This window comes from Camelina sativa, chromosome 1 (assembly GCF_000633955.1).
Source record: "Camelina sativa cultivar DH55 chromosome 1, Cs, whole genome shotgun sequence".
NCBI lineage: Eukaryota > Viridiplantae > Streptophyta > Magnoliopsida > Brassicales > Brassicaceae > Camelina > Camelina sativa.
In genome coordinates, this window is record NC_025685.1 from 801,565 (window position 1) to 827,554 (window position 25,990).

The 25,990-nt window shown below is 36.0% G+C and overlaps 9 protein-coding genes across 14 annotated transcripts in view; 4 read left to right on the plus strand and 5 right to left on the minus strand.

Annotated features, from left to right (window-relative positions):
* The window catches only part of LOC104784621 (homeobox-leucine zipper protein HDG8), a 4,789-nt gene extending 1,187 nt beyond the window's left edge, over positions 1–3,602 (minus strand). The window contains exons 1-8 of the mRNA XM_010509696.1: positions 3,484–3,602; positions 3,269–3,386; positions 2,971–3,162; positions 2,167–2,610; positions 1,920–2,024; positions 1,514–1,714; positions 1,239–1,419; positions 308–567 (exon numbers count right to left, since the gene is read on the minus strand). Of these exons, the coding sequence (XP_010507998.1) occupies positions 308–567; positions 1,239–1,419; positions 1,514–1,714; positions 1,920–2,024; positions 2,167–2,610; positions 2,971–3,162; positions 3,269–3,386; positions 3,484–3,602 (1,620 nt within the window). The remainder of the gene's footprint in view (positions 1–307; positions 568–1,238; positions 1,420–1,513; positions 1,715–1,919; positions 2,025–2,166; positions 2,611–2,970; positions 3,163–3,268; positions 3,387–3,483) is intronic.
* Positions 6,385–7,385, minus strand: LOC104784775 (universal stress protein PHOS32). The gene is made up of 4 exons (XM_010509887.2): positions 7,178–7,385; positions 6,953–7,062; positions 6,749–6,867; positions 6,385–6,602 (listed from the first exon to the last, which is right to left on the minus strand). The coding sequence occupies exons 1-4, from the start codon at positions 7,350–7,352 to the stop codon at positions 6,530–6,532; spliced, it is 477 nt and encodes a 158-aa protein (XP_010508189.1). The 5' UTR covers positions 7,353–7,385; the 3' UTR covers positions 6,385–6,529.
* Positions 8,624–9,010, minus strand: LOC104703161. The gene has a single exon (XM_010419122.1). The coding sequence runs from the start codon at positions 9,008–9,010 to the stop codon at positions 8,624–8,626; it is 387 nt and encodes a 128-aa protein (XP_010417424.1).
* On the plus strand, positions 10,027–10,969 carry LOC104784866. The gene has a single exon (XM_010509996.1). The coding sequence runs from the start codon at positions 10,233–10,235 to the stop codon at positions 10,767–10,769; it is 537 nt and encodes a 178-aa protein (XP_010508298.1). The 5' UTR covers positions 10,027–10,232; the 3' UTR covers positions 10,770–10,969.
* On the plus strand, positions 12,302–13,369 carry LOC104784957. Its single transcript, XM_019243505.1, has 3 exons — positions 12,302–12,769; positions 12,862–12,947; positions 13,035–13,369. The coding sequence occupies exons 1-3, from the start codon at positions 12,325–12,327 to the stop codon at positions 13,329–13,331; spliced, it is 828 nt and encodes a 275-aa protein (XP_019099050.1). The 5' UTR covers positions 12,302–12,324; the 3' UTR covers positions 13,332–13,369.
* LOC104785142 (endoribonuclease Dicer homolog 2) lies at positions 13,550–23,089 on the minus strand. Of its 4 annotated transcripts, none has more exons than XM_010510477.2 (26): positions 22,947–23,089; positions 22,582–22,661; positions 22,288–22,465; positions 21,958–22,071; positions 21,640–21,774; positions 21,437–21,521; positions 21,257–21,318; positions 20,752–20,892; positions 20,451–20,579; positions 20,233–20,362; positions 20,045–20,141; positions 19,665–19,860; positions 19,423–19,583; positions 19,115–19,330; positions 18,792–19,018; positions 18,446–18,717; positions 17,934–18,361; positions 17,725–17,828; positions 17,464–17,645; positions 17,162–17,371; positions 16,595–17,005; positions 16,227–16,505; positions 15,500–16,149; positions 14,507–15,408; positions 14,195–14,356; positions 13,550–13,793 (listed from the first exon to the last, which is right to left on the minus strand). In XM_010510477.2, exons 2-23 carry the CDS (start codon positions 22,659–22,661, stop codon positions 15,802–15,804), a joined length of 4,185 nt encoding a protein of 1,394 aa, XP_010508779.1. In that variant the 5' UTR covers positions 22,947–23,089; the 3' UTR covers positions 13,550–13,793; positions 14,195–14,356; positions 14,507–15,408; positions 15,500–15,801. The 4 variants fall into 4 exon arrangements, with proteins under 4 accessions (XP_010508779.1, XP_010508629.1, XP_010508854.1 ...); XM_010510327.2 differs by having other exon boundaries at positions 22,582–22,673; XM_010510552.1 differs by lacking the exon at positions 22,947–23,089 and adding an exon at positions 22,854–22,946.
* LOC104785054 lies at positions 13,700–15,454 on the plus strand. The gene is made up of 3 exons (XM_010510216.1): positions 13,700–13,808; positions 14,215–14,317; positions 14,449–15,454. The coding sequence occupies exons 1-3, from the start codon at positions 13,718–13,720 to the stop codon at positions 14,573–14,575; spliced, it is 321 nt and encodes a 106-aa protein (XP_010508518.1). The 5' UTR covers positions 13,700–13,717; the 3' UTR covers positions 14,576–15,454.
* LOC104703170 (putative F-box protein At1g77650) lies at positions 23,833–24,441 on the plus strand. Its single transcript, XM_010419135.1, has one exon. The coding sequence runs from the start codon at positions 23,833–23,835 to the stop codon at positions 24,439–24,441; it is 609 nt and encodes a 202-aa protein (XP_010417437.1).
* Positions 24,819–25,990, minus strand: part of LOC104785476 (putative metallophosphoesterase At3g03305) — a 4,086-nt gene continuing 2,914 nt past the window's right edge. Inside the window, exons 4-5 of one of the 3 annotated variants that reach the window (XM_010510730.1) lie at positions 25,411–25,984; positions 24,819–25,302 (exon numbers count right to left, since the gene is read on the minus strand). In XM_010510730.1, coding sequence (XP_010509032.1) covers positions 25,186–25,302; positions 25,411–25,984 — 691 coding nt within the window. In that variant the 3' untranslated portion in view covers positions 24,819–25,185. The remainder of the gene's footprint in view (positions 25,303–25,410; positions 25,985–25,990) is intronic. The other 2 variants (XM_010510807.1, XM_019244032.1) reach the window with 2 other exon arrangements.

A 25,990-nucleotide genomic window follows, 5' to 3' on the forward strand; every position in this document is an offset into this window, starting at 1 on the left:
TATATATATATTCATGTTCTTAACATGAGGCTTTACACCTTTCCAACAACATCGGCAATACTATGCATGAATTTGGGCTAGTGCAACCGGTGTTATCTATCTAACGAATGTTGGACTAAAGCATACTTGAATTTAAGGTGTACTAGCTAAGTAATTTAGTAAACCATATTAGAGCAAGCCACAAAGCCCAATAGTATGATCCATTACTAGTCTTAAAGCCCTAATCAAAATCTCGACTGATTAACTAGTACTAGTTTCACGTATCAAAGTTCACAAATGAAGAAAGACATAGAGAAAAGAAAGAAACCTGCTGACGAGGGTCGAGTTTCCGGAGGTTGTCGAAGACTTGCACAGGAGGGAGAGGGATTGGAAAAGAGGAAGCAGCACTAACAATTAAACCGCGTGGTTGGCCGGCCTCGAGGTTTATCCGCATGGAGACTCTCACTCCACATTTCGACTGCTGCGGAAAGTCAACTTTTCCGGACATGGTCAACATTTCGTTGAAATTCATTATCATTCTCTCACCTAATTTCAGTACTCTCCTCCTTTCTTCTCCTGTCCTTATGACTGCCAAGATATAATAACTTGATCAAACGCCACATTATTGTAGAAACTATACGTAAATAAACAAGAACTGATGTAATAACGTAAAGTTGCATGTCTTTCGGTCTGAACCTAGAGATAAACATTTTTTAGCTGGTTGCACTAGATGTATTTATTATATATGACCTATGACCTTAATCCAATTAATTTTACAAAATATTTCAAACTTCAAAACTTAAAATCAAGACTAGACTAAGCAAATAAAATAAAATAAAAATTTGTGACGATATTTGTAAATATGTCATACTTTTATTAAAATAATAAGCAATATCCCAAAAAGAGATTTTTTTTTTGTTTCTAAAATTAAAAATTAGAAAACTCAATTATTGGGAAATAAATTTAGATATATAGGGAAAATATTCTTTCTTTATATGCTTTTATGAGTCAGTATATTCATCCATTTGAAAATTAAAAACTTCCGTATATATTCGTCATTCAAATTTTGACTCGAATTTTTTTTCTTAATTTCTTTTATAGAAATCGAAGAAAATGTTGACTAAAGTTTTTTTAAAGAACATGTTGGTAAATTCGATTATAATCAAAATGATACAAGTTAGTCGTAAAAAATAACATATTTTGATTAACTTTCACAATTTTAAGTCATTATTTTAGTTAGTCGTAAAGATGATACGTACCTTCGCTCCAGTCACTTGCAGGAAGGGTTAGGTTGGAGGTGAGAGCCATCCTCTCACACATTCTCTCAAGTGTGGCAATCCAACGCTTAGCTCCATAGCCTGACCCGCCGCTTAAAAGCTCTTTAAAGATTTTGTGTGTATCCAGTTTATGGCCCACTTCCACATGCTCAATCCACATTACCTATAATATTTGATAGCATCAGTCAAATGCGCGCAATATATAAAATGTCATTTATGAGTTCGACCAAGAGACCATGGAGATCAGAGAGATATACCTTCGACTGAGCATTGGGCAAAGACTGGATGAGACAACCAGAAGGACGTTTGTAACAAGAAGCATTGACAAAGTCAAAGTAAACGTTATGTGACACGTCAGCAATAATCCAGAGCCCTTTACTGATCTCTTGGCAGCACCTCACGATCATGAACTCCCTTGGTGGCACTAGCGGCGATAGAATGTGTAGTTGCTCCCACATCTATCAAATTTCATTCACGTTCGAAACATCAAATGATGAGTATACATGTTATCAAACAAAATGTTTTACCCATATTAGTTTTCTACGTGCAGGATTGTGCGTTTTTAAACAAAATAATCCCTATAATTTCAATGAAAGGTAATATAATGAAAACTGTAAGTTGGTTACGTAAATAATGGTTCCAATAAAAAAAAATAATTCTCACCACTCGCAAAATATTGCAGTTTTCTCTAATAGGAAGCTCCGACCCGAGCACATGTAGCGTCTTGGCCTGGTTCACCATCGTTGGAAAAAGCTCTTTCCATTTCTCCTACAATAAACAAGTAAAACATTTTCATATTTATTTTCTTCATCATCATTAGTTCCATCCAACCCTTAATTTAGGACAAACCAACGTGTCTTAAAGTCAAAACGTAATATTTTTTCCTAGAGACGACAAATTGAATACATACCGCATCTAAGAACATTTCAATCAAGTTAGTAGCTTCTATTGGAACCACCGTGACATCTTTGGAAGACTCGACATGGGCACTCATGCTCCTGAACTTTTTGACAGCGTTCGAGAACTTTTCATAGTTCTCTGAATCAATCACATCTGTGCCGTCGATAGACGACTTAACCCAAAATTGTTCCTCAGTAAAAAACAGCCGCTTAAGCTCTTCAACCGCACTTGCCGCGGTTTCAGACAACAAGCTTACATCCATTTGGAATAGTTGTGGTTGGATGGGTTGAGAAGTTGGCGGTCCGAATGAGCTAGATGGGTCGAACATAGTGCTTGGGTTGATTCCGTATGAGGAGATTTGATCAAAGATGTGTTGGGTAGGAACAGAAGCTAATGAGCCCCCCACGGTCAGTCGTTTGGACATGTTGGATAGAAAATGGGAGATTTTGTCACGCTTCACACAAAAGTAAATAATTATATAGTGGCGTATGTGTACATGTGTATATAGATTCACAAGCAATATATATAATTTTTTATTATGTTTTCCAAATAGCTTTTTGAAAAAAAGATTAGTATAATTTTGTTAGTAAATTTAAATGAAAAATGATGATTAATTATATAATGGCGTACATGTATATAGATTCACAAGCAATATAGATAACTTTTATAATGTTTTCCAAATAGCGTTTTGAAAAAAAGATTAATAGAATTTTGTTTGTAAATTTTAATGAAAAATATGATGATTAGTCAAATTAATAAAACATCCAAAATATATATATATATATATATATATATATATATATTGTATGAATACCTGCTCTTTCAGACGAGCGTTTTCCAAAAGCAGCTTTTGGAAATTGAGTGCGCGTTCCTCTCTGCCAAAAGGAGGACCTCCACAATCTGGACACAATACGCTACTTAATGCCTCGTGCATAGCTTCGTTCTCACTTTTGAGAATTTCGTTTTGTCCACGAAGGGATAAGTTACCGGCTTTTTCCTCTTGGACCTATAGCATATGAAAAATAGATTATTTATTATTAAATATCAACTGGTTAAAATATATTGAGAAATTATTGAAGAGTATTTTAAAAAGGATTTTTCAAGATGAGTACTTTGCATTGAGTCCTTTTGTTCTGAAACCAAAACTTGACTTGGTTAAGCCCGAGTTTCAACTCTTCACACAACTGTTGTCGCTGTGCTTCGTCTGGATGAGGACATTCCATGAAAAAACTTGATACAATTTCAAGAAATCAAAAATTAATGATTGTAATATTAAAAAATCATAAGTTTTTATCGAAAATGTATAAATAAATAATAAAGGTTTTACGCTTCAAGTCCTTGGATCTGTTGAGGGGTATGGCGATGACCGGTCCTCTTCCCGCTTTGCTTGGAGTCTTCCGAAGCATATTGTTCATTGCATGAGCTCCCACTACCATAATTCTCCATTTTCTTCTTCTAAAAAAAAATATTTGTGTTTACTAACAATTTTTTGTTTTTCTCAATGCACAAGTTAATCAGTATTTATAGGGGAAAAGGGTGATATGAAGGCCAATTATATTAAAAAAAAATAATACATTGTATCATAAATGGGAAGAAGGGGAAAAGATAGATATTACCATTGGAGTGGCTAGAATTATATATTAAAAGGTCTAAATTTAATTATATGTTCAAAGTTAATATTTAATTCATATATGTATTAGAGAAATATTTCATATAATTTGTGTACAATGTATTGGGGTAAGATTTGCTTTCTATATATTATTATTGGTCGAATTATTTTTTAGGGTGAACTCAAACCAATCACACATACATTTTTCTCTCTATTTAGTTTACAATTGTGAAATTTCTTTTTATTAAAATTAAATATATGTATTATAAGATTTAATATTAAACTTTAAAACTTGTATATAATAATTGTATAATTTATTTTTTTATATATATTAATTTTTGAATCTGCGGGGCCTATATATCACCTAGTTATAACCCCACTATTTATTATCCATAAATTTATATATAATATGAAAATGCAAAGTGTTAATCTGTAGTGTCAACTGTCAACTAAAATTTTTAATTTTTTCTGTTATATTTAAATTTTTTACAGAGAAAAAGCATGTAAACATATTTTCTTTTATTACAAAAATCTTGTGTTTAAAATCTTTTGTTAAAAATAAATAAAGTTATTTTTTAGTTAAAAATAAAATAAATGAAAAATTTCTGTTTAAAATATTAATCAATTGGTTTTAATCCTATTTATTGTGTACATTATTCATAAATTAGGAGGATGGAAAGATATCATCAACTACATGTAGAATACAAATATGAATCTATTGTAAAATATGTTTTTTTCTAAACAATGTAGCCAATTCAACAACTTGCAAATACTAAGAAATAAATTTTGAGAAAATCCAATGAAACATTATGAAGACGCGTATAGCATGAGGAAAGAAATATTTTATATTTGGTCTTTCTATATTATTTTTTATAATAAAATTTATCATTTGTAAGACTTATCTACGGAAAGAAACATCAGATTTACTTCTCTATTATGTATTTTCTCACTCCAATGTCAGATTTATATCTCTACTTATGTAATTTTTTTGTTACATATTGACTTCATAATTTTTGTTTGATATCAATAAAATTATTTGCCCGATTATTCTTTTTTGTTGTTTATGAGATTAATTTTGTTACAATCCTATATAAATTATGCCACTTTTAATTTAGTTTTAGACCTCCAAAAACTCTAGGATGAGACTACTAATTAGTGATACAACTAAGTCAAGAACCCAGTTCAAGCTGCACTGGATCAATCTAGTATAGATCGAAAAGCATGAATTATATATATATATGGTTTCATCTCAAAAATACATATTACAGGCCGGAAAAACCAGTTTAATCTCCTTCCCAATGGTGTGGAGGCTCTAATTTAGGCCATGGAGTGTCTCCTTGCCAATGGTGTGGTTTGCCAACGTTTCAAGACGGACTGCGCAGAACTAATAACGATGATTCAAGCTCCTGAGGACTGGCCGGCTTTTTCTAATATTCTAGACGACTTCCTTATGCTACGGGCCTGTATTCCGCTCTTCTCCTTGTCCAAGATTCCTCGCACGGCAAATTTGAAGGCAGATTGTCTCACTCGGTCGTCTCGTTCTTTAATTTGTGTAATTTCCTTTGTAAATTTTTCTCCTCCGGTTTGGACTATTAATCTTGGAGTTTTTTCTAGTTAGTGTTTGGTTGAAAAAAAAAACTAGTTTAATCCATGATTGAAGGCCATGCTAATTGACTATCTTAGCTATTGAACATAAGTAATGTATAATTGATCAAATCAAACTAGTTCATTATTTAACACAATGAACATGGAAAAAATATGATTTGGCTCGCCGTTCAAGTTTAAGCAAACTTTAACCGAGTCCATAATACATCAACGCAAATAATATCGTAAACAATCTTACGTAACATCAAAATACATACCTAGAAATCTAGATAAGCCAAAATAATCATAACTTGTTTTTACCAAAATTTAAATTGGACGGCGCTTTCTATATTTGAAGGTCACACATAGAATTGGATTGGATTGGATTCACCAAAACCATCTTTGGACCATCTGATTGTAATTTTAATCAGTTATGACAATTGTTCTTCCACCCAAAAACCTAACTCCATTGTTCACTTTCTCTATTTTCTTCATGAATGCACAAATTTCCAAATCAGTCACTAACCGAAGAATGAAAATTTAATTTCCAACGGTCTCATTCAAGATCGGATCTTCTTTCTCCTTTAGTTTACCCGAGACTGTCAACAACTGGATAGAAAAGCGTAGTTTTATAAAGATTTTCAGCCCAAAAATAAATATTTTCAGAAAACCCAATTTTATCCAATCAGATCATGATCCAACATAAATGACCTCAGGCTACCCATCTCGGCTATGTTTATAATAAGCCCACTTTGATAAAGTCCAACTAACGGATTAGTCATTGTTATCCATCTAAAACCAACTTATTCTTCACAGCACCAACTTCCTTTCTTTTAGATTTTAATAAGTCCAACTTTCTAAGATTGGAGTTTAAAATTTATAAACAGAGCCAATTGATTAATATTTTATTGAATCATGATTTAATGTTCTAAATTCCAACTCGAAGTTTCTTATAAATAGCTAATTAATGTTTTTTTTTTCATTTGATCATTCCTTCGTTCTGATACAAAACGTTAGTACTATTTATAATAAAAGTAGAAATTTTCATTTATTGATACACACACAACACACACTAATCAGTTTCACAAATTTGCAAAATATCTAAACAATGCATGAGTGCCACACACGTGACTAGTAACATTATTAACTTGGTCGAATTAAAGGACAAGAGAGGCTTTAATTAGCCCTTAACAACTGTGACTGGACATGTTGCATTTGTCACTACATGATTGCTCACACTACCCAGCAACATCCTACAAAATATGAAAACATATAAAATATGTAGTTAGTAGTACTAATTAAACTATAGACGCGTATCGAGGTGCTCAATTTAGGCCTTTTTAACCAAAAAATGTGACGAAACTAGACTACAACTATAGTTAAAGAGTAATAAATTTACCTTTTGAGAGAACCCAAACCCCGACTGCCAAGAACAATGGAATCGAGTTTTAAATTTTCGACGGCATCACAAAGTTTCTCCCTTGGATCTCCCCAATACACCTTTGCAACTACCTTCACCTTTAATTTTGTAATTTTGAGTTCAAAATACAATGATTTAACATCATTATATGAAGGAAGTATGATATTAAAACACTAGTTTTACCTTCTTAGCCCTGGAGAGAGTATCAAGAACATCAAGAACCTCAGGATCGTAAGCAAGTCCATACTGTTTAGAGAAATTAACCTCTCTAAATTCCTCCAGAGGAACCAGCGCTGCAATAATCATATATTTTTGTAAATTTTAAAGATCAACATACAAATTCCTTATCATAATAATATGAAACAAAATTTACTAAATTTAGTTTAAGAGATCATGTATAGTAAATACGTGAACCGGTGTCCTCGAAGAGGATTTTGCGGGTATGATCGGCGTTTTGTGGTTGGACGTGGATCAAGATGACGGTGTCGCCGTCATCAAGAAGATTCTCAGCCGTCCAACGGAGAGCTAATTTGCTCGTCGGAGAATAGTCCATTCCCACTCCCACCGTACGTACCTTTCCCATCTCTCTCTCTCTATCAATGGATGATTTATATGTGGAAATTGATTACGGTAGTCTGATGTATATATAACCGGTCCGGTTTGATGGTTTGGACTTTTGGAGAATATTGGCGCACATAGAATTCGAGATATTTAATGATTGTCTTTTTCTTTTTAGACTGTGTTTGAATTGTGATGGAGGAGATTCTTGAAGCTACTAGTTCTCTCTTTGATTCTTTTCTTAAAACGCAACAAATATCTTTGTTAATGACTAATTATGACTCTTTAACATAGATAAAAACAGTGATATATTAAGTGCTAAAAACATCAATTTCATTTTTTCAATACATTTCACTTTTTTTTTTTTCTCTTCGAATAACATATCATTCACTTCATATAGTTGAAAAGAAAAATCTCAATGTCATTTAATACAGAGTGTTTCTTCTAGAAACTATATATTGGTGTCCTATGTTGTATAAAGATATTTAATATTGAAAATTTTGATTTTCAGTAATATGAGCGAGTAAGTTGATTTTTTTTTTCCTTAAATAATAGAACTATTGTAACTAAGAAATTTTATTCTGATATGAAGGCCAGAAGATTCAAGATATGTATGCATACGATACGACGTAGTGTTATAATTCATCTCTTTACTTCACTTGCTCTCTAAGAAAGTAATATTCTTCGGCAACTTTTAAGAAAGGCGAATTTTATTCTTCAACTTTTCTTCTTTATCAGTTTTTTAGCCTTTTATTTATTTATTAACTAATTAATGGAATAGAGATACCAACATATCAAAACCAACTTTATTCTCTTAATTTCATGTGTAGAAAGAAGTACGGTACAAAAAAATTTAAAATTGATAGCTTGGAAAGAAAAAAGAAAAAAAAACCACTAGTATAATTTTTAAGTAAACAAAGTCTTTTGATAAAAAAAAAAAAGAAGAAGTAAACAATGTCTAATCGGCGTAAATAAAGTAAACTAGAAAAGACACAATAACAAAGCTCTAAAAAAATAAAATAAAATAAAAATACTAACACCGCTTCTTGATTTAATTAATCTTTGTAAAACACGTTTAAGTGATATTAAACCATCTTAAAAGAGATGAAAATAAATCATTATGAAATTAAAATAAAGATAACAACACCTTTGGCGACATATTAATCAAAATTTCATTTAACTTTAGAGATGAATTAAGTTCCTGATAAAAAAAACATAATAATATAGAACAAAGAAACAACATAAATTAGGTTAAACAATCACAGCTAAGATAGACCTTAATTAAACAAATTTCGATTAATTATTAGTGCAATACTGATTGACGGAACTACTAAAGTAAGAACTGCTGAATGGTTTAAAAATGGCTTGTGTACAGTCTTGGTCGATTTCAAGGATGGCTTTGCAACATTCTGGTCCTATCATGATTTGACGGTAAAAGAATGACCCGAAGATTTCGGCCAGGCAGGCTTCTCCGTCTCCTAGGTCTGGAAAACACCTCCTAGCTAACTCGTCATCACTACTATTACCGCTACCGGCAATACTTCCGCCGAAGATGAAAGGAAGCGAGAATGGAAGTGGAAGCGGGAATGGAAACGGGAACAAGGACGATGCCGTTGTGCTTTGAGGTATAAGAGAATATGAGAGGAGACGTAGAACGAGGATGAGAGTAATTGGTGATCTCATCATGAAGAAGAAGAAGAAGCAAATGCTAATTACTAATTAACATATATGAGTGATTGATATTTAGTTGTTTTTGATGCTTTGATCTTGGTTAAGTCTTTGAAGGTTCTATTAGGGTTTTGTATATATAACAGAGAAAAATAATTAAAAATCTTAGATATATAGAGGAATTAGATCTTTTAGTTACACAAAAAAACTAAAAAGATATGAAAAGATCTGTTAGTTAGGATTCTAGTGTTCCATTTGTTTGATTTGGACTATCTTGCTTTAATTGTTGAAGCGAAAGTTTTACAGGTGACAAGTTATTTACAGAAAACTAAAGCATATCGAATGTATACAAATTTGTAAAAGTGTTTTTAAACCGAAAGCACAAAATGATCAAGAAGTGATCAAGCGTTGATCCCACGCGTGTGTATGTTCATAATCATATTACCATCATATCGTGTGATGAGATGAGGTTAACAACTGGAACTGGAAATAATAAAGCAATACAATAAGTTTTGCATGCGTCCTTCCACACTTTGAGCCGCTATACTTGATTAATACATTGTTATTAACTTATTATTATATCGTCACCGTCTCCTCACGATGTATACAATGGTAGCTTCGTTGACTCTAGCGCATTAAAATAGTTTTCTTCTAATTTAACTAAATTTGAGTTATTGACTTTATGCATCTTCTACCATCCACTTTTTTATATATATGTTTAAAAGTAGAACACTCTGTATAGACAAAGAGAAAAACATTTAGAAAGTTTCAGAAAATATTAAAACATCATATTATTGAGGGTATCTCCCCACCAAAATCGAAAATTCCACATATCAAGTTTTTTTTTTTTTTTTCTTTTTTTTTTTCCATAAAATATGTAATAAACAAAGAAGTTAATTATGTGATAACTGATAAGACTTAATTGTCTCTTTTTAATCATCACCTTTTAACGTGGAGTAAAATGAGAAACAATGCCCATATATATACACTAAGTGTTAAAGACGCGGATTCAACTATCTTTTAATGTCAACCTCTCTATATTGTTGCAACGCTGTCCATCTTCACCATATTTTATAGAAACTTATATTGTTATTTCTAATCATTAAATCTTTGCCCTTGTATTTATTATATATATAGTCTCGGTCGTTCCGTTTGTCTCTTCTTCGATCTTCTCAAAATCAGTTTCATCTCATCTATCGATCACTCCATAGTGATTAACAGTTTAACACTCAACAATATGGGGAACTACGCTTCATGCGGTCTATACAAAACGACACCATCGTCTCAGTCGTCAACTTCATTATCACCGTCGTCGGCTAAAGTGATTCTCCCGGACGGTGGAGTGCGTGATATCCACGCGCCGACGAAAGTGGCGGAGATCATGATGGAGATGCCAAGCTATTTCCTCGTCGACGCCAAATCCTTGAGAATCGGCCGGAAATTCATACCACTCGGCGCCGACGATGACCTTGACCTAGGTGGCTGCCATGTGTACGTTGCGTTCCCGATGACGCGTGTCATTTCCGCAGCCAACGCATCCGACATGACTCGGCTCTACCTCGCCGGCAAGAAACGCGCCAAAAGCGTTGACAATAGGAGAGTGTCTCCGGAAGAGGAAGGTGTTCATCATCATGACGTAAGGCTGATCGGACGACCGAAGCTGAATCTTGAAGACATAGAAGAGTTCTCGGCGGCGGAGTTTATTCATCGGATCTCTGTTTCCAAATCTAAGAAACCACAGCTAGAGACAATAATAGAAGATCATGTGTCCTAATATAACCAATTTTTAATACTATATATGTTTTTTTTTTTTCTCATTTTCTCTTCACCAACCAAGGTGCCTCATTAGTCATTAGTAGTAACTTAACGTGTGTTTTTCATTTGTGATAACTTTTTTTTTTCCGTTTACGCAAATGTGAATATGTTTTGTGTTAACCTGCAGATTAATGTGTGTTAATATAAACTTCTTTTTCATATGAACAAAAAGTCAAAAACAACAAATCTTTTACTTTATGATCAAGTTGCAAATCTTTTAGTAATGGGGTGTGTTTGGAGTATATATGATCGAGTTGCAAACTAGCCGTTTATAAGGAAACTGGAGATTAATCACACCCGTCTCTTACAAAGTTTTATGATGATTGATTGGGAAATTGAACGTGATTTAAGAAGACTTGCATTAAAAGTACTTTAATTTGGGCTTGAAACCAGGTTTTGACCATATGTTGGGAAACCCTAATTTGACCTTGTTAACGGCGCTAAAAATACTCTGTTACTCTCTCTATTTATGGATACTACTATATATTTTTTTTTCATAAAGATGAATTTAGAGGTTTTATAAAGAGAAAGTAAACCAGCCCAGGCAAAAATAAAAATAAACAAGGCTACAATATAACTAAGAAAGAAATGGAGTGTTAACGAATCCAAAGGAGAAGAAACTCTTGCCAACGCTTTCTACGTCTTTTTGAGGCCATAATATTCCGAAGCTCACGATCAACCAATTTGAAGACAACCTGAGGAGAAGCCGAAGGGAGATATGGAGGACTATATTATATGTTGTTCTTCTTCATGCGGTCTATATGTTGCTATCTCTAGTCTCTGTCGATTACATCTAAGAATTCTCATCTCCCACCAGAACAGAGGATTTCAGTAGAATACCCACTTGAGTAGTATTGACTACTTGAGATGCCTTCTACGGACGATGAAACCGCCGTTGTAGTTTTGAACAGAGTTACAGAGAGATTTTTATTACCTATGCCTCAATATCTTGGCGATTTTTGGGTAATTTCACTTGAGAAAGGATAAGACTTACGTCAGAGGTAACAAAAACATGAACCGGAATGCCAATTCTTACTTGGAAACATTGAAGACTGCAGAAACAGAGAACATGACGATGACAAACCAAAAGGAGTGTCTTGTACGTATTGCTCCTCAACCTTTTGGTCTTGCACAAACGTATTGGATTTCAAAGGTTATGTATAAGCACCAGCTTCTGATGCCTTCACTAGCTCCTTCGTTTCATTACGCAACTCCTCCTCCGGTTCAGAGAATAAGATGAAGAAGTTCGGTTTATTTAACCAGAGGCTATAAGAATTGAGACGCAAATTAACGTGTGTTGCATTAATAAGATCTTCAAATTTAATAAAAAATTCGTTACAACAAACATATGTGTGAAACTGTCGTTAAAATTTCGGACTAATATATATATTCTTATGGTACGCACGTCCTAGGAACTTCTCTTGTGATTACTTTTTCTTTAATTCTCTTTGCACGTATGTAACAATGATCAAGATCACAAGCACGGTTGTTAGAATCGAGATTCATAGGAGAACATGGCAAGATCGCTCAAGAAATCAGTCAAGTTGAGCCTAAGACATGTCCGGATCCGTTCTTCAACCATCAGGTTTAAACCAGAGTCTAGTTCCATAGAAAGAGATCAGAGAATCGAGTTTCTCGGAGGAGACAATGGCATCGGAGAAGAGGAAAACGATGAGGGTAGCAGCAGCGAGTATGAAGAGTTTGAAGAAGAGGAAGAAGGAGAAGCAGAGGAACAAGATGATGGGAAGAGTGTTGTGAGGGGTGGCGAAAGTGAAGGCGAAGAGACGGAAGCAGCGGTTGAAACGGCAGAGGCGGAGATCACTGAGGCCGGGAATAGAGTGATGGTGGTGGTGGATAAAGTGATTGCATCAACTGGAGCTCTTGAATGGGCTTTGAAGCATACATTACAATCACAAGACTATCTCTTTCTCTTATATTTCTCCAAACCCTTTAAAAAAGGTCATTTCTCTAATCTTACATCTCAATTAGCAATTTTGGCTTTGACTTTTTTGAGATTGAAATTCTAATTAAGGATTTCAATTTGCTATTAGGCAAAAGGAAGAACCGGAAACAGGAAGTAAAGACTGATGAACTCGTCCATACTCTTAAGAAACTCTGCCAAACAAAGCGACCCGGGGTGAGTCCAAATCCTAACAAAAAGCGTTTGTTGCGTTTCAAAACTGCTAAAATGTGATAGAATTTATCATGTCTATATAATAAACAGATAGAAGTTGAAATAAGAAGGCTAGAAGGTAAAGAGAAGGAGAAAGGAGAGAAGATAGTAGAAGAAGCTAAAGAACAACAAGTGAGTCTCTTAGTGGTCGGAGAAGAGAAGAAACCACCGGTTTGGAGATTGTTGAAGAGATGGGGATGGAAGAAACGGCGAGGCCAAGCAGGAGTTCTCAAGTATTGCCTAGAGAAGGCTTCATGTATGACCATTGCGGTTAAACCAAAGAACCGTAAGCTTGGTGGTTACTTGATCACAACCAAACGTCACAAGAACTTTTGGCTCTTAGCTTGAATTTATTTTGGTTAAAGACTTTAAAGGTGATTTTTTGTTTTTTTTTTTCTGTCTTTGCAAATTGTTTTGATTTTTTTTGGTAGAGATTGATTTTAGTTTAGTTTAGTTATTGTTTGATTAAGACATGCGGCTATTAATGACAATTCTTTGGCAGAAAGAGTATCATTCAGACACGTGATACTTGATGCCAAGCACACCATTTGAACAAAGATAGAACATAACACAAAATGAACTAGATAAATTTTTAATGATGAAAGAAACAACAAGCACAATTCTAATTAAGCACAAGGAGCTAGCTAGATAGAAATTGTGTCACACACTGTGTTTAAAAAAGCGTCGCCTGGGCGAGAGACGAGGTGATTATAAGGGTGTAGCGCCTCTAGTAGATGAGGCCAGGCGGTAGACCAAAGGCGCTCGCTTCGGGATGCCTTGCCATGGAGCCCGCCTCATCTCGCTTAGCGCCTGCAATAGTAGGAGGTAATATATGGTTAAACCTCAATATCTTCTCAATATTTTCTCAATATTTGCTTACTTAAAATGGTTCTAGAAGTCTATGACTTTGATTGATGAAGATGATGAGGATGAAGCTGAAGAAGATTTCATAGGAGGAGATGATGATACTGAAGTCTATGTCGAAGATGACGAGTTTGATGATGATGAGATGGATTTTTAGGCTTTGTGTTTAAGTTTTAAACTTTCGTTGGATTTGCTTCTACTTTGTTTTCATTTCTCTGTTTCAGACTCATGATTGGCTTTTTCTTTGTTTTCAAATCTTTCTCTATGTTTCAATTTCAAATGATAAGCTATTGGTTTTAGACTCAGGTTGTGCTTACATGGTAAGGAATCGATTATTTATGACTAACCTTATGTCTGTTTTTTGCAGTTGCGCCTCATACACCAAAGGCGTGGGGCGAATCTCGCCTAGGCACAGGGCGCCAAACCTACCCTCTGTCGCCTCACCTTGCCTCTCGCCATTTAAAACACAGGTCACACATATAACCTGCCAGTGTTTTATTATCCTAGTCCTACAACATCAGATTTCAGGACTTTATTATATGCAACCCACAAAAGGCATAATATATAATACTAACCAAGATTACTTCTTTCATATATAAAGGCAAAAAACTACTTGTGCATCACGATGGGCTGTATCCAGGAATTCGACGAAATCTTACCGTCATGAGGGAGTCTTGAGAAGGTCTGGTCGGCAATGTCGTAGAGAAAAAGCTGATTCCAATCAATGAAGTAGATGGAGTTGGGCTTAAGTCCGGGATACATGCTTGCAATGTTTTCTTGGACATAAGTGTCCTCCCTTGTGGTTGGATCATGCATGTACAACATAAACCACCTTCTCCCGGTTTTCACCTCCAGACGATCCAATTCCAAGCCTCGCGTCTCCCAATGGAAGACGGGTTTCCCCTTATAGGTTCGCAAAGCATAATAGACAATGATGAATACATCGCCAGAGGGTGACTCCACCAAGTATTTGGTCCGAGTGCACCTTCTCAGAAGCTCGAATTCATACTCTCCCATCTCTGGATGCTTTAAGGGTCTGCGTTGACGGAAATAAGCTAGGAAGGGGAAGCTAGGTTCGGCCATACTCCTACCGTCCTTGCGGAAGAATGCATCAGTGGGAGGCGTGAGATAAAAGGTGGAATCTTTATTGGAGTAGAAAACGAATGATTCCTTGGATCGGGTGGAAATAGACAGCTCGTGGCGCCATCGGGAGTCACCGGTTGTAAAGCAGGAGACCATGTCTGCCTAGAACTTGACGGCCACGATACATGTTGGTGAGATGTACGGTTAGATCATCGTTGTTCATTCTGATCATCCAGCCACGAGAAGATTCGATGTTGCGTGAACGGTAGATGCTTTCAGGGATCCTCTGGTCTGCTATCGTCACTCGTTTCTGATTCACTGGGTCGTACAAGTTGATATTGGCTATTTTGTCTCCTCTGGTAGCGCGGGGACGGGCGGGAGCGTCTCTGATACCATCAAGTGGGAGTAGCATATATGGAGATGGTGACAAAGATGATGACGTCGTTTCCGTCATCAACAAGCGAACTCCTCTTCGTATCTGACATCGACACATCACAAATTCATCAGTACACAAAAAAAAAAAACACAGAAAGGAGAGGGAGGGAGGGGTTCGATCAAAGAACCCTAACCCACGATTCTCTGACACCGGCTACTTTCGACATTCTTTTCTTCACCAAAAGCATCGACATTATTGTTGATTGTGCTATCCTCACCCTTCCTCCTCTGTCTCCCCTCCAATTTAGGGTTTGCTTCAACACGAGATTGATTGCTTCGTTTATTGGCCTACCGTTTTATATATGTTATGGTTAAAACCCTACACACTGTTTTTGCTCAAATTATGATTAACCAAAAAAAATAATAATGACGATAACTATTATTAATAGCCAATAGAGAGTCTAAGCTCTAATTCAGTTCCACAAGAGAAAGAAATCTAGGAGGCAAGAAGAGACTCTGTAAGTGAATTCAAGACTTGTTTGTAAGCCATTTTCTTGGCCAATTTCTTATCAGAGGCCTTTGATGTGTGAGCAAAACTCATTTCCTTAGCTTTCACTTCAACCGTGAAATAAGCTTCACCATTTTTGAAACCTTTCGCTGTGCTCAACTCAAACTGCGCTTTCTGGCATAATTCTGTCAACTCTCTCACAGGATGCAACTTGACGGTCTCTGGAGTTATCATACAACCTAATAGTGGTTTAATGCTCGCAAACACTACACTCTTGTTGTAACCTGAGTCTACAAATATGGCGCCTGCTAAAGATTCTATCACATCTCCAAGGACCTGACAATTGCAAAGACATTAAGACAAAACAAAAAAAAAAGGTAGAAGTTAAGGTACTTGTTTTCAAAATGTGTTACCTTAGGAAAAGATACATCGGATTCCCATCCGAAAGTGGATTGCAAAGACGACCGTTCAAACTCACTGACTGTTCTAGAGATGTGCTTGTGGAGATCATGAGATGCATGCAGGATGTGTTTGTGCAGGTTTGCTTTCACCGCCACTTGAGCATAACATTCATTGTTAACAGAAGCTGATCGCATGTCGGTTAGCAGTCCAGGAGTCATACAAGGATATTTGTCGTAAAGATGTTTGGTTATGAGATAATCCAACACCGAGTCACCGAGAAACTCCAACCGCTGCAGTGGAGTCAAATTAGTATTTCTTTATTCAAAACGCCAAAAGAAAATAAAGCAGAAGACTAATTTTATCGAGAAGGCGACCGGACCTGATAGCATCGTGGAATTTCAGGAATCATGTATGAACCATGAGTCAATGCTTCAACTAGAAGAGACTTGTCCTCAAATTTGTATTTCAACAACGACTCCATATAACCAACATTCACAAGCTTCTCTGCTTGTATTGGGGACTCTCGTTCCATCTTCGTAGTTGTGAAATCGATCGTTATACCCACCCAATTCATGAACAACAAAGCTGCAAGTTCACCTCCCTCGCTGAGATATGCCCCAATTAGTGATTCTACAACATCAGCCACACTCTTGCGTTTCAAATTCCTCCTACTAGTAACGTATATGTTTCTAAACTCAGGTAGGGTATCATTAACAAGAGTATAAGCTGCAGATGATTGACCAGGAACCATCCAACCTTTAGGTTCAAAACACTCATTGCGGATAAATCCCTGTATTCAAAGAAGATAATTTTACAATTTTAACACTAACTACATGAAATAATTTGATAGTCAACCTGCTGAAATCTAAACATTTCTATAGAGCCTCGATGCACTGGGTACTTCATTCCAGCAATTTGGGAGTTGTTAAGACTGAAGAATGTTTACCTGAAGTTTCTGCTCACAACCAAGTTTGCAGAGCATAACATTTGAAATCATTCCATCTTTCTTCGTGCTAAGAAGACCCTCATGGTGAGTACGACAGTGTTGGAATAGTTGCTGACAAACAGCATATTTCAGAAATGAGTCACCAAGAGTTTCTAGTGATTCCAGGTGAAACTGATCTTGGCACTTTTTTGTCGTTATAGCTTCCAGAACCTGTAGTCACAAGTAAACCAAAAGCATTTGGTGAAAAAACAAAACGAAAGACCATACAATATGTGTATCAGCTTGAAAGCCCCAAGTTCTACCTTGATTGTTGGAATATTGACTTTTGGGATGCTCTTCTTTAGGTTGTATGCTATAAGCAAAGATTCAATGCGTTGCATAACAGATGGGATGAAAGTATATGAATAGATCATATCAACTGATATTGGGGACAAAATGATATGACACAGTTCAGGAGGTAGTTCGACAAACTCTCTGTCATGCTCTGCAGTAAAAATAATATAAATAAGTAATTCAACATGACATCATGATGAACTCAATCAAAGACTGGTTAAACATTATACCTTTCTCCTTTTTCTTCTTGGTCATGTGGAGATAATTATGCAGCGTGAAAATGTGTCTTCCATTTAGAAGCGGTTCATCCAAAAATTTTAACTGAATCCCATGCCTGCAACAAGATTATAGAATTCAGCATCTGAAAATAGAATATAAGGAGCAACAAATATATCAATAGTGAGAACAGTATAAACATTCTGTGTAAACTTATATGTACCGTTTCTCATAGTACTCAATATAAGTCTTATCGCCAGTCTCTCTCTTCGTCAATAACGAATTCGCGTTTAGATTGTTAAGAATGCCATTCGTGCAGTAGACATATCCGTTATGTGGTGTGTAAACCAATGCATTTTGTACGACACAAGTACAAAACAAGCCGTCTTTTGTATGTAGCACGCGAGAAGCACCATTGGTAGAACATTTTAAATGTTTTTCCAAAGCTTTATGACAAGTTAGATTCACGGATCTGATCACCTCCCAATCAATAAGAGATGTTTCATGAGAATAAGTGGATGGAACTAGTAGATAATCAACTGCTACCCCATCACTAAGATGCAATCCATCCAAAGCCTTCATCAAATTTTCCACACTGTGATCTAAAAGAACTCGGAAAAGAGTTATCTGAAATCTTCTACACATAAGGACCTGAACAGAAGAAAATAAAGAGACGACTCATATTTGAACTTTAAACGAGAAATGATTCCTACGAGTTTTAAATGAAATAAATACCTCCTCTTGTGTTAGGTGAAACGCTCCCACATAACTCAATGTCACGGCTATTGTACCCTTATGATCTTCCAACCTGAAGCCTGTGTTCCCAATGTCATCTTCAAGCTCAACTCTAGTGCCCAGCAAAACATCGTTTAGATGAAATTTTCTTGGAGAGTTTGGCTCCATTCTTATTAAGTAGAAGTGGTATGTTGTCTGCGGCTGTGCTGAAAACTGGGAGACTAGCTCTGGGGGGAAGTAACATGGCTGTTCTGTGTTATAGTGGATTTTCTCTGCAAATTCAAACGTCATTAAAATGAGAGATTTATTATACAGCCCAAATTTACATATGTGCAGAAGATTTTACCGAGTTTTTGTGCGACAGTTTCCGCCACAACCATGTCCGGCACAAAATGATCACTTAGAGCTCCGACTTCGTGCAGTTGAATGCAAGCTTCTACACAGACAATTTGTTTTAACACTTTACCATTCGCTTGAGCTTTAACTTCTTTTACTGGGCAGCTCTTAGGAAGGTAGAGGGTGCAAATCCCCAGATCCTTGTTTATATCGAATCTAGGAGCTGGTTTGAAGTACCTTTTTAAGAAGAGAAACAAACATCAGAAAGGAAATATAAAGAAGCAAAGATTTAAATAAAGGAAAAATATCTGATGAAGCTGGTATTGGACTAACTCATCTGATGGGAGCCTTGAGCAGTAATGATATATTAGGCTGACGCTTGAGCTAAGAGTTACTGTTGCGCCAGTACTTTCGACGCGGAAGGATAGTTCATCTGAATCATCTGGAAGAGGTGGACAGGGAACAAGAGAATGATGCAAAGACTCCTCACGCATTCTTTTCCCACCAGAAAGATATTTCTTCAACCGAGATTGTGTTAACAGATCTCCGCTGCCAGTGGCAATGAGTGAGAAAGATATTAGATTCTGTTAAGCATGGGGCTGTAGTAAACTCTATGAAGACCAGCCAAATATGTAACATACCTTTCCACCATCATCAAATAATCTGAATTTTGCATCCTCGCACGCCCACGGGACTGTATGAAACTGCAAATGTTGGATGCAGGGTCAAATCTGATAACCAGGTTGCAACTTTGAACATCTAGACCCTCCTCTAGAATAGATGTTGCTACAATGATGTTTACCTACATATAAAAATAGGTTACTCAGAACTAAAGATAACAGTAAGCAGATAATTACAACAGTTCACAGGAACTCGACCATACCAAGCCTTTCCGGAAATCTTCCACAATTTCATTTTGCTTCTTCCGAGTTTGATTTTGCAGACCAGAGTTATTTCCTGCAACGTACTTGGTTTTCCAGTTATTACAATTTGGAAGAATCTCAGCCAAAAGGGATTCCAGTACAATGGCTGTTATCACCCTATCCACAAATATGATGCACCGTATGTTCTCCAAGGAGCTGTATCAATAAAAATTGAGAGAAACAGAATTGGAAAACAACACAGGTTTGAAAAAAGGCATTGTAAAGTACTCCAATATGAGTTGATTTAAGCAATGTCAAACATTCAAAGTTTTTCATTTCAGATCGTCATCTCAAACTCCAGAATGATAAGCAGAAACAAAACTGTGCCTGCGATCCAAACCTGTAACCAAGAAGAGTCTCAACGAGGCAGACTGTTTTTGATGTTAGGAGACCTTCCTCCACATTTCCTTTAATGTTAGAAACAGTCCAATCACGACCTATTTGCACATGAAAAGAACCAAAGAGGTGAGAAAATTAAAGAAATGAATGAATTTTCAATCATAGCATGTTAGCAAACAAAAAAACTACCATGAGGTATGTCAGCCAAAAACGCCTGTGAAGCATCAGAACAGAATTTTTTAACCAAGGTCAGGCTAAACATGTTTAGTTCGCCCCACAAGAAAAAGTCATTCTGACTGGCTGACAATGACTGAGCAGCCTGTTGTGAAAAACTCAAATATTACAATACTCCTTTCTTTCTCATGTAATCTTAAACCTTAAAGCAGCACCACGAACTAAAAATATACCTTCTGCGCCAGCAAAATTCCGAGATCATTCAAACAATATGTTAGAGTTGAAACTATCCTCGACAGTCTCTTCTCTATAGAATCAACAGTAGAGGATTTGAGATCCAAGGTTGCAAGGGATAAGCGATGCTGAAAATAAGTCTACCATCAGTTAACAATTTCATAATTAAAGTATGAGACAAGAATGATAATAAATATGAGCTACGTTCTGAAAGATTCAAAAAAGGTTCATTCTTTGATTTTGTGATTCAAAACCCAAAAAGAAATTCATCATACAAACTTTAATCCTTAGTTCATGTACCTTCATTGTTAGTTTTTCTAACTTCTCTACCCAGCTTGCTCGTTTGAGATTTGGTAATTCCATGTTCTGGTAATACTTGAACCTTGGTGTAGAGAAGGGGACAAACCCAGCCAGCACAGACTCATTCTCACAGGTATAGACCTTCAATAATCAAACAAATTTTATTACTATGATGGAGTAAGCAAGAGGAACCAGCCTATAAGTTTATTTCCTTTTCAAAATGAAAATATGGTTCAGTTTTATAAATATTGAGACAGGCCAAGCACTTGAGAATCAACACTCTTGCTGCAGTTCAAAATGGTAACTAAGAAATATGATGCTTCTGCATCAGATACCAATGATGTATGCTCACTGTAGGATCGAAATATAAACAGACAAAAAAATAACAAATTCTAATGGCACCTTTGATAGGTTAGAAGAAAAAAAGAATTCATTATCTGTAACTCAAAATCATATATAACAGGAAAGACAATACAAAAATTTCAAGATAAAGAAAAGAAGCAACCTTTGAATTCATTAGGGTTTCGAGTTCATGAATCTTCTTCCAGTAGCTATCCAGATTTTCACCTTAGTTGAGAGAAAAAAAAAAGACAGAGAAGAAAAACCAAACTTGAGAAGAAAAATACAAAACGGAAAAGTATGATGTATAAATCCAATCAAGAAAGAATGCTAAATGCATATATACCCTTTGTTTTCACAAGGGATGCAGTCATCCCAAATATCCGCGGAAGATCAGAAGTTCCAGAATTTAACAGTTTGTGATAAAACTCCTGAATAAAAAAGGAGCCATTTTGTCAAAAAGAGCTAAATGACATTGTAAACTAGTTATTTTTAATAGAAACTTCCTATGTTTTCAATGAAATTTCCTGTGCATCTTTTCGTGCTCACCCTCATGATACAAGCATAGGGGTGCTTTCCCCCAGCATGATGACATTCATCAACTATTAGAACCTTGATCATGCTGAAGTTCAGAAAACTATGCCTCAAAGCGTCGAGCAAAATGGCAGGGGTCATCACCAGAACCTGCACTTGTGAAACCAAGGGAGAAAAAAAAAATAAACAGAGTGAACACTTGAAACTCCAAACGGTTTGAAAATGCGGGCCTATATGGAAATGCATCCAGAGCAAACATGAAACCTAAGTAGTGCCTTTCAGCAGAAAAAAAACTAAACGAGAATGTGAGTGGGCAAAATAAGGAAAGGAGACCTCATATTTGTCGACTTGTTGTTTCCAAGTTGAAGAATCCCAAAAGTCAACCCCCATGTCTCCCCAATACATACCAACTTGTAGATCAGTATGCATCTTCAGTGCTTCTGCTTGCTGCGTATAACACACAAGCACAAAGTCAAAAAAAATTGTACATTATTCTTTTATATCTATCTCAGTCTCACACTAATAATAATGGAGAAAGTGACAGTAATGTTTCAAAATTTGGAAAAAAAGCAGCAATCTTTAATACATAAATTGTAGAACAAAAAAAGGACAAGTACTGATGCATATCACATTCAATGTATACACTATAGGAGGTAAAGAAACCTGAGTGACAAGAACAACTTGAGGAACCAAGAAGACAGAGAAAGAGGGTGAAGGCTTGCGAAAAAGGTAGGCATAGTTACGAAGAAGCATAATGGCAATAAGGGTCTTGCCAGAACCAGTCTCCAAGAAGACAATAGTGTTCTGATTGATAGCTTTATCAAGAGCCTCAACCTGATAACTGGGTAAATATAAAACATCAAATATGTAAAGACTCTTTAAAATAAAACAGATCAATGGCTTCTCAAATCAAAGCAAAAACAGAGACTTAAATACATAAGGAAAAAAAGAAAAAACCTTCTTGCAAATTGGAGAGGAGAGGCAGAGACGGCTTGATCAACGGTCTCAGTTTCCATCACATCAGCATCCATTGTCATCTGTAACATAGACTGAGACTGATAAAATGTAGAAATTGCAAAATAAAACCTAATTTAGAAACAAATATCACTAGTTGAGTAAGAAGGAGCAATAACGCAAAAGCTAATACGAAGAAAGCGCAAACGTTTTGCAGCTTTTTTTCACAAGGGTCGGATTATAAAATCAAAAATAAGAAAGAAAAAGAAGAAAACCTCGAATGGGATATATAAAGCAGCGATTTTTTTCCAAAAAAAAAAAAAAAAAAGTAGTCTTCAGGTACAGACAGTGGCGAAGAGGAAGCTTACTGAAGAAGAAGAAGAAGAAAGGTCTTACGGAGACGAATGAATTGATCAAAGCGATTGCGACTTAAATTTAATAATCTGATTAATTAAAGAAACTTAAATCCACTGAATGATGTTTCCGAAAAAAATAAAAACTCGAAAATTGTTTCATGAAGAAGAATTTAATTTTAAGTATTTATTTGGGTGTTTGACTGTTACGGCGACATATGATTATGATGCGAGTTCACAGTGACACACCACGCTTTTGCTGACGTCATTTCTTATTTCCTTATTCTAATGAGTATTTTTTACCGGCGGATAGAGAGTTAAACCGCTTTTTTTACTTTTGGTCCAGCTGTTAAAAAAAACAAAAAAAAAAAAAAAGCAAAAGGATACAGGATAATTATTTATAAATATAAATATGCTTTTTTTTTCTTACAGAATTGGTTAAGGAATATTACTTTGTTAAAGACATCTTTTATTAGTCCAATATGGTAGTTGTTGGTTGAGCCACTTATCATGGAATCTGATTCTCAAATTCGGTTTTTCCCAACTCTATACTCTATAGATAATGTCTCAACTCTATCAAACAACACATTACAAAAATGCAACAAAATCCCTAAAAAGAAAGAGAAAGTGAAGTGACATAAGTATAGTCACTTCACTTTGACTAATAAAATTGATTGAACCCCCCTTGATTGAACCCCCCTTGCATGCTTCTTACCAACCTTGTGATAAGTACGGTTTTGGATACGACAATGACCACAACTACAAGGTTTTGAAGTTTCACTGCTACCCAACTAGTAGTGAGTATGAGATATATGACTTCAAATCTAAACTCTGGAGGGTCATTCCTGGTATTACTTCCGATTGGATCGTGTTGTGGCAGTACGTGTCTATGAAGGGAAACATGTATTGGCTTGCTAGACCCAGGGGTGGTGGGCGTGATTCCCAAATGTTCATCCAAAGTTTCGATTTCTCCAAAGAGACATTCAAGCCCTTAATATGTTCTTCTGTTTTCCCCGTTAAGATTGGGGTTGATCTGGTCCGCCACGAGTATCTTGATAGAGGTGTCTTGTCAAGCTTCGGGGGAGATAGGCTTTCTTTATTGCATCAACACCGCGACACCCCAGGGATCGAGGTTTGGGTCACAAACAAGGTGACTGATGCTGCTGCTGCTCTCTCATGGACTAAGTATTTTAATGTCACTCACCCTCATCACCCTATATTGAATCCCCGTCTCTACGCTAACGGTATTCCCACATACTTTATCCACGAGAAGACCAATGGTGGTGGTATCATCATGTTATGGTGCGATAAACTTCTTGTCCAAGAGGAGGACAAAGATGATGTACAAATAATGGATTATGATATTGCTTGTCCCAGCTTTTACGAAATTAGTGAGGGAGGTGAGATCAAAAACCAAGTTGACACAGGACCACTGTGGTATGCACGTGGCCGTAGCACTTGTAGATGTGGCGGTCTTTACGTTCCGAGTCTTGTTCCTCTTCCAGATTAAGACGCAAAAATAGACTCTGTGTCTCTTGTTCTCGCATGAGACTTTATGCAGTATGTTCCTTCTGCTTTGTCTTGGTCTTTCTTAAGCTTTTGTTATGGTCTTTCTATTGTTATTCTTGTGTTAGCTTGTGCTTTGTGATGAAACTTGTGCACTTCTCTATCTATATGTTAAATGTTTCAACTATATTTTTTTTACAATAAACTCTCGTTTCATTACAAAGCAGTTGATGTAATGTGTGTGTATGTATGCGGTTTCTTTTGGATTCATATCATGCCTGAACCGGACACGTTATCATAATCACACACACACACACATACATTCAGTTTTGGGTTCAGCAAAAGCCAATCACTGATGGAATCTTAGTGGACAAAAAAGACTGATATGAAGTTGATCAAATATTCGAAAGCAAAATCCGATATGATGATCACAACCTTTGATACATAGTGCTAGAAGAAAACACATTGCACTTGCAGCTTGTTAAAAATACTCTTCCTATCTGATGGAGACTCGTAAACTTTAATACATAGTGGCATAGTGCTATAAGAAAACACTGTGCTAAAGATAGTTGTTGGTTGAGCCACTTATAATGGAATCGGATTCTCAAATTCGGTTTTTCCCAATTGTACTCTATAATAATGTCCCAACTCTATCAAACAACACATTACAAAATGCAACAAAATCCCTAAAATATCAAATCACTCTCATAAACTCACCAATACTTCCACAGAGCGTTCTTTTCATATCTCATGGAACTTTATGTGATTTCCAGATAACATAGAGTAGCAACAAAGGAACTACAAGGCTGTAACCTGGATAATGAACCACATTCATCTCATATGCTCTAGCTATAGCCCAGCAATTCTGTTATGTCAAAAAAACAATTACTTTCATTAGTGATTGCAGAAATAATAAAACCGCAAAACGGATGACAATTGCAAAGCAGAAAATAAACTATGAACGTAGTCGTACCTTGAAATGTTTCCAATATAGAGCCAACGAAGCCACCAAGAGTGATTTTCGAAACAGTCTTCTGTTAGAGAATAACAACGACCGGCGTTGTGATCTCTTCTTCCTTCCCCAGTCATGGACATGGTCATCCTCTTTCTTACCAGAGATGGTCCGAATGTGATCTTTGTACATTTCTCTTTCAGCAACCAGACAACACACAACCACGACACTGGGGATAACAACAAAGATCACATGTGGTATCACCAGAACCATTACATCGGGTTGTCCAATGTATTCATGTTTCTTATCTGCGCCTGAGCTACTGACCACCCATCCCATAATAGTCATGTATGTTCTGTTCCCCGAATCAGTAAACACTTCACCAGAGAACCAAGGAAAGAATATGAGATAGAACAGGTATGCCGTGTAACCGAACCATACCACAGGCATTCTGCAGAGGTCTTGGAGAATCCACAGTACAAGTGTAATTGGTCCCTTCTTCGCAATAAACTTCTTGAGAGTGTACTGCTTCTTGAAAACTATGATCATGCATTTGGGGACAAGAAATACGAGTAACAACATATATAGAGCAGACCAAAGA

Bases quoted from the DNA above. Each gene is read 5' to 3' on its own strand.
- LOC104784775 (XM_010509887.2), bottom strand. From the start codon at position 7,352: ATGGGAAAGGTACGTACGGTGGGAGTGGGAATGGACTATTCTCCGACG. The intron at 6,868-6,952 runs GTAAAACTAGTG...ACAAAATTAAAG, and splicing joins CTCTCTCCAGGGCTAAGAAG to GTGAAGGTAGTTGCAAAGGT. The intron at 6,603-6,748 runs GTAAATTTATTA...CATATTTTGTAG, and splicing joins GGTTTGGGTTCTCTCAAAAG to GATGTTGCTGGGTAGTGTGA.
- LOC104703161 (XM_010419122.1), bottom strand. From the start codon at position 9,010: ATGAGATCACCAATTACTCTCATCCTCGTTCTACGTCTCCTCTCATAT.
- LOC104784866 (XM_010509996.1), top strand. From the start codon at position 10,233: ATGGGGAACTACGCTTCATGCGGTCTATACAAAACGACACCATCGTCT.
- LOC104784957 (XM_019243505.1), top strand. From the start codon at position 12,325: ATGGCAAGATCGCTCAAGAAATCAGTCAAGTTGAGCCTAAGACATGTC. The intron at 12,770-12,861 runs GTCATTTCTCTA...ATTTGCTATTAG, and splicing joins CTCCAAACCCTTTAAAAAAG to GCAAAAGGAAGAACCGGAAA. The intron at 12,948-13,034 runs GTGAGTCCAAAT...TATAATAAACAG, and splicing joins GCCAAACAAAGCGACCCGGG to ATAGAAGTTGAAATAAGAAG.
- LOC104785054 (XM_010510216.1), top strand. From the start codon at position 13,718: ATGAGGCCAGGCGGTAGACCAAAGGCGCTCGCTTCGGGATGCCTTGCC. The intron at 13,809-14,214 runs GTAATATATGGT...TGTTTTTTGCAG, and splicing joins AGCGCCTGCAATAGTAGGAG to TTGCGCCTCATACACCAAAG. The intron at 14,318-14,448 runs GTCACACATATA...TCATATATAAAG, and splicing joins TCTCGCCATTTAAAACACAG to GCAAAAAACTACTTGTGCAT.
- LOC104785142 (XM_010510327.2), bottom strand. From the start codon at position 22,670: ATGTTACAGATGACAATGGATGCTGATGTGATGGAAACTGAGACCGTT. The intron at 17,372-17,463 runs GTAGAACTTGGG...TTGTGACTACAG, and splicing joins TCAATATTCCAACAATCAAG to GTTCTGGAAGCTATAACGAC. The intron at 17,006-17,161 runs GTAAACATTCTT...CTTTGAATACAG, and splicing joins GTTGTGAGCAGAAACTTCAG to GGATTTATCCGCAATGAGTG.
- LOC104703170 (XM_010419135.1), top strand. From the start codon at position 23,833: ATGTATTGGCTTGCTAGACCCAGGGGTGGTGGGCGTGATTCCCAAATG.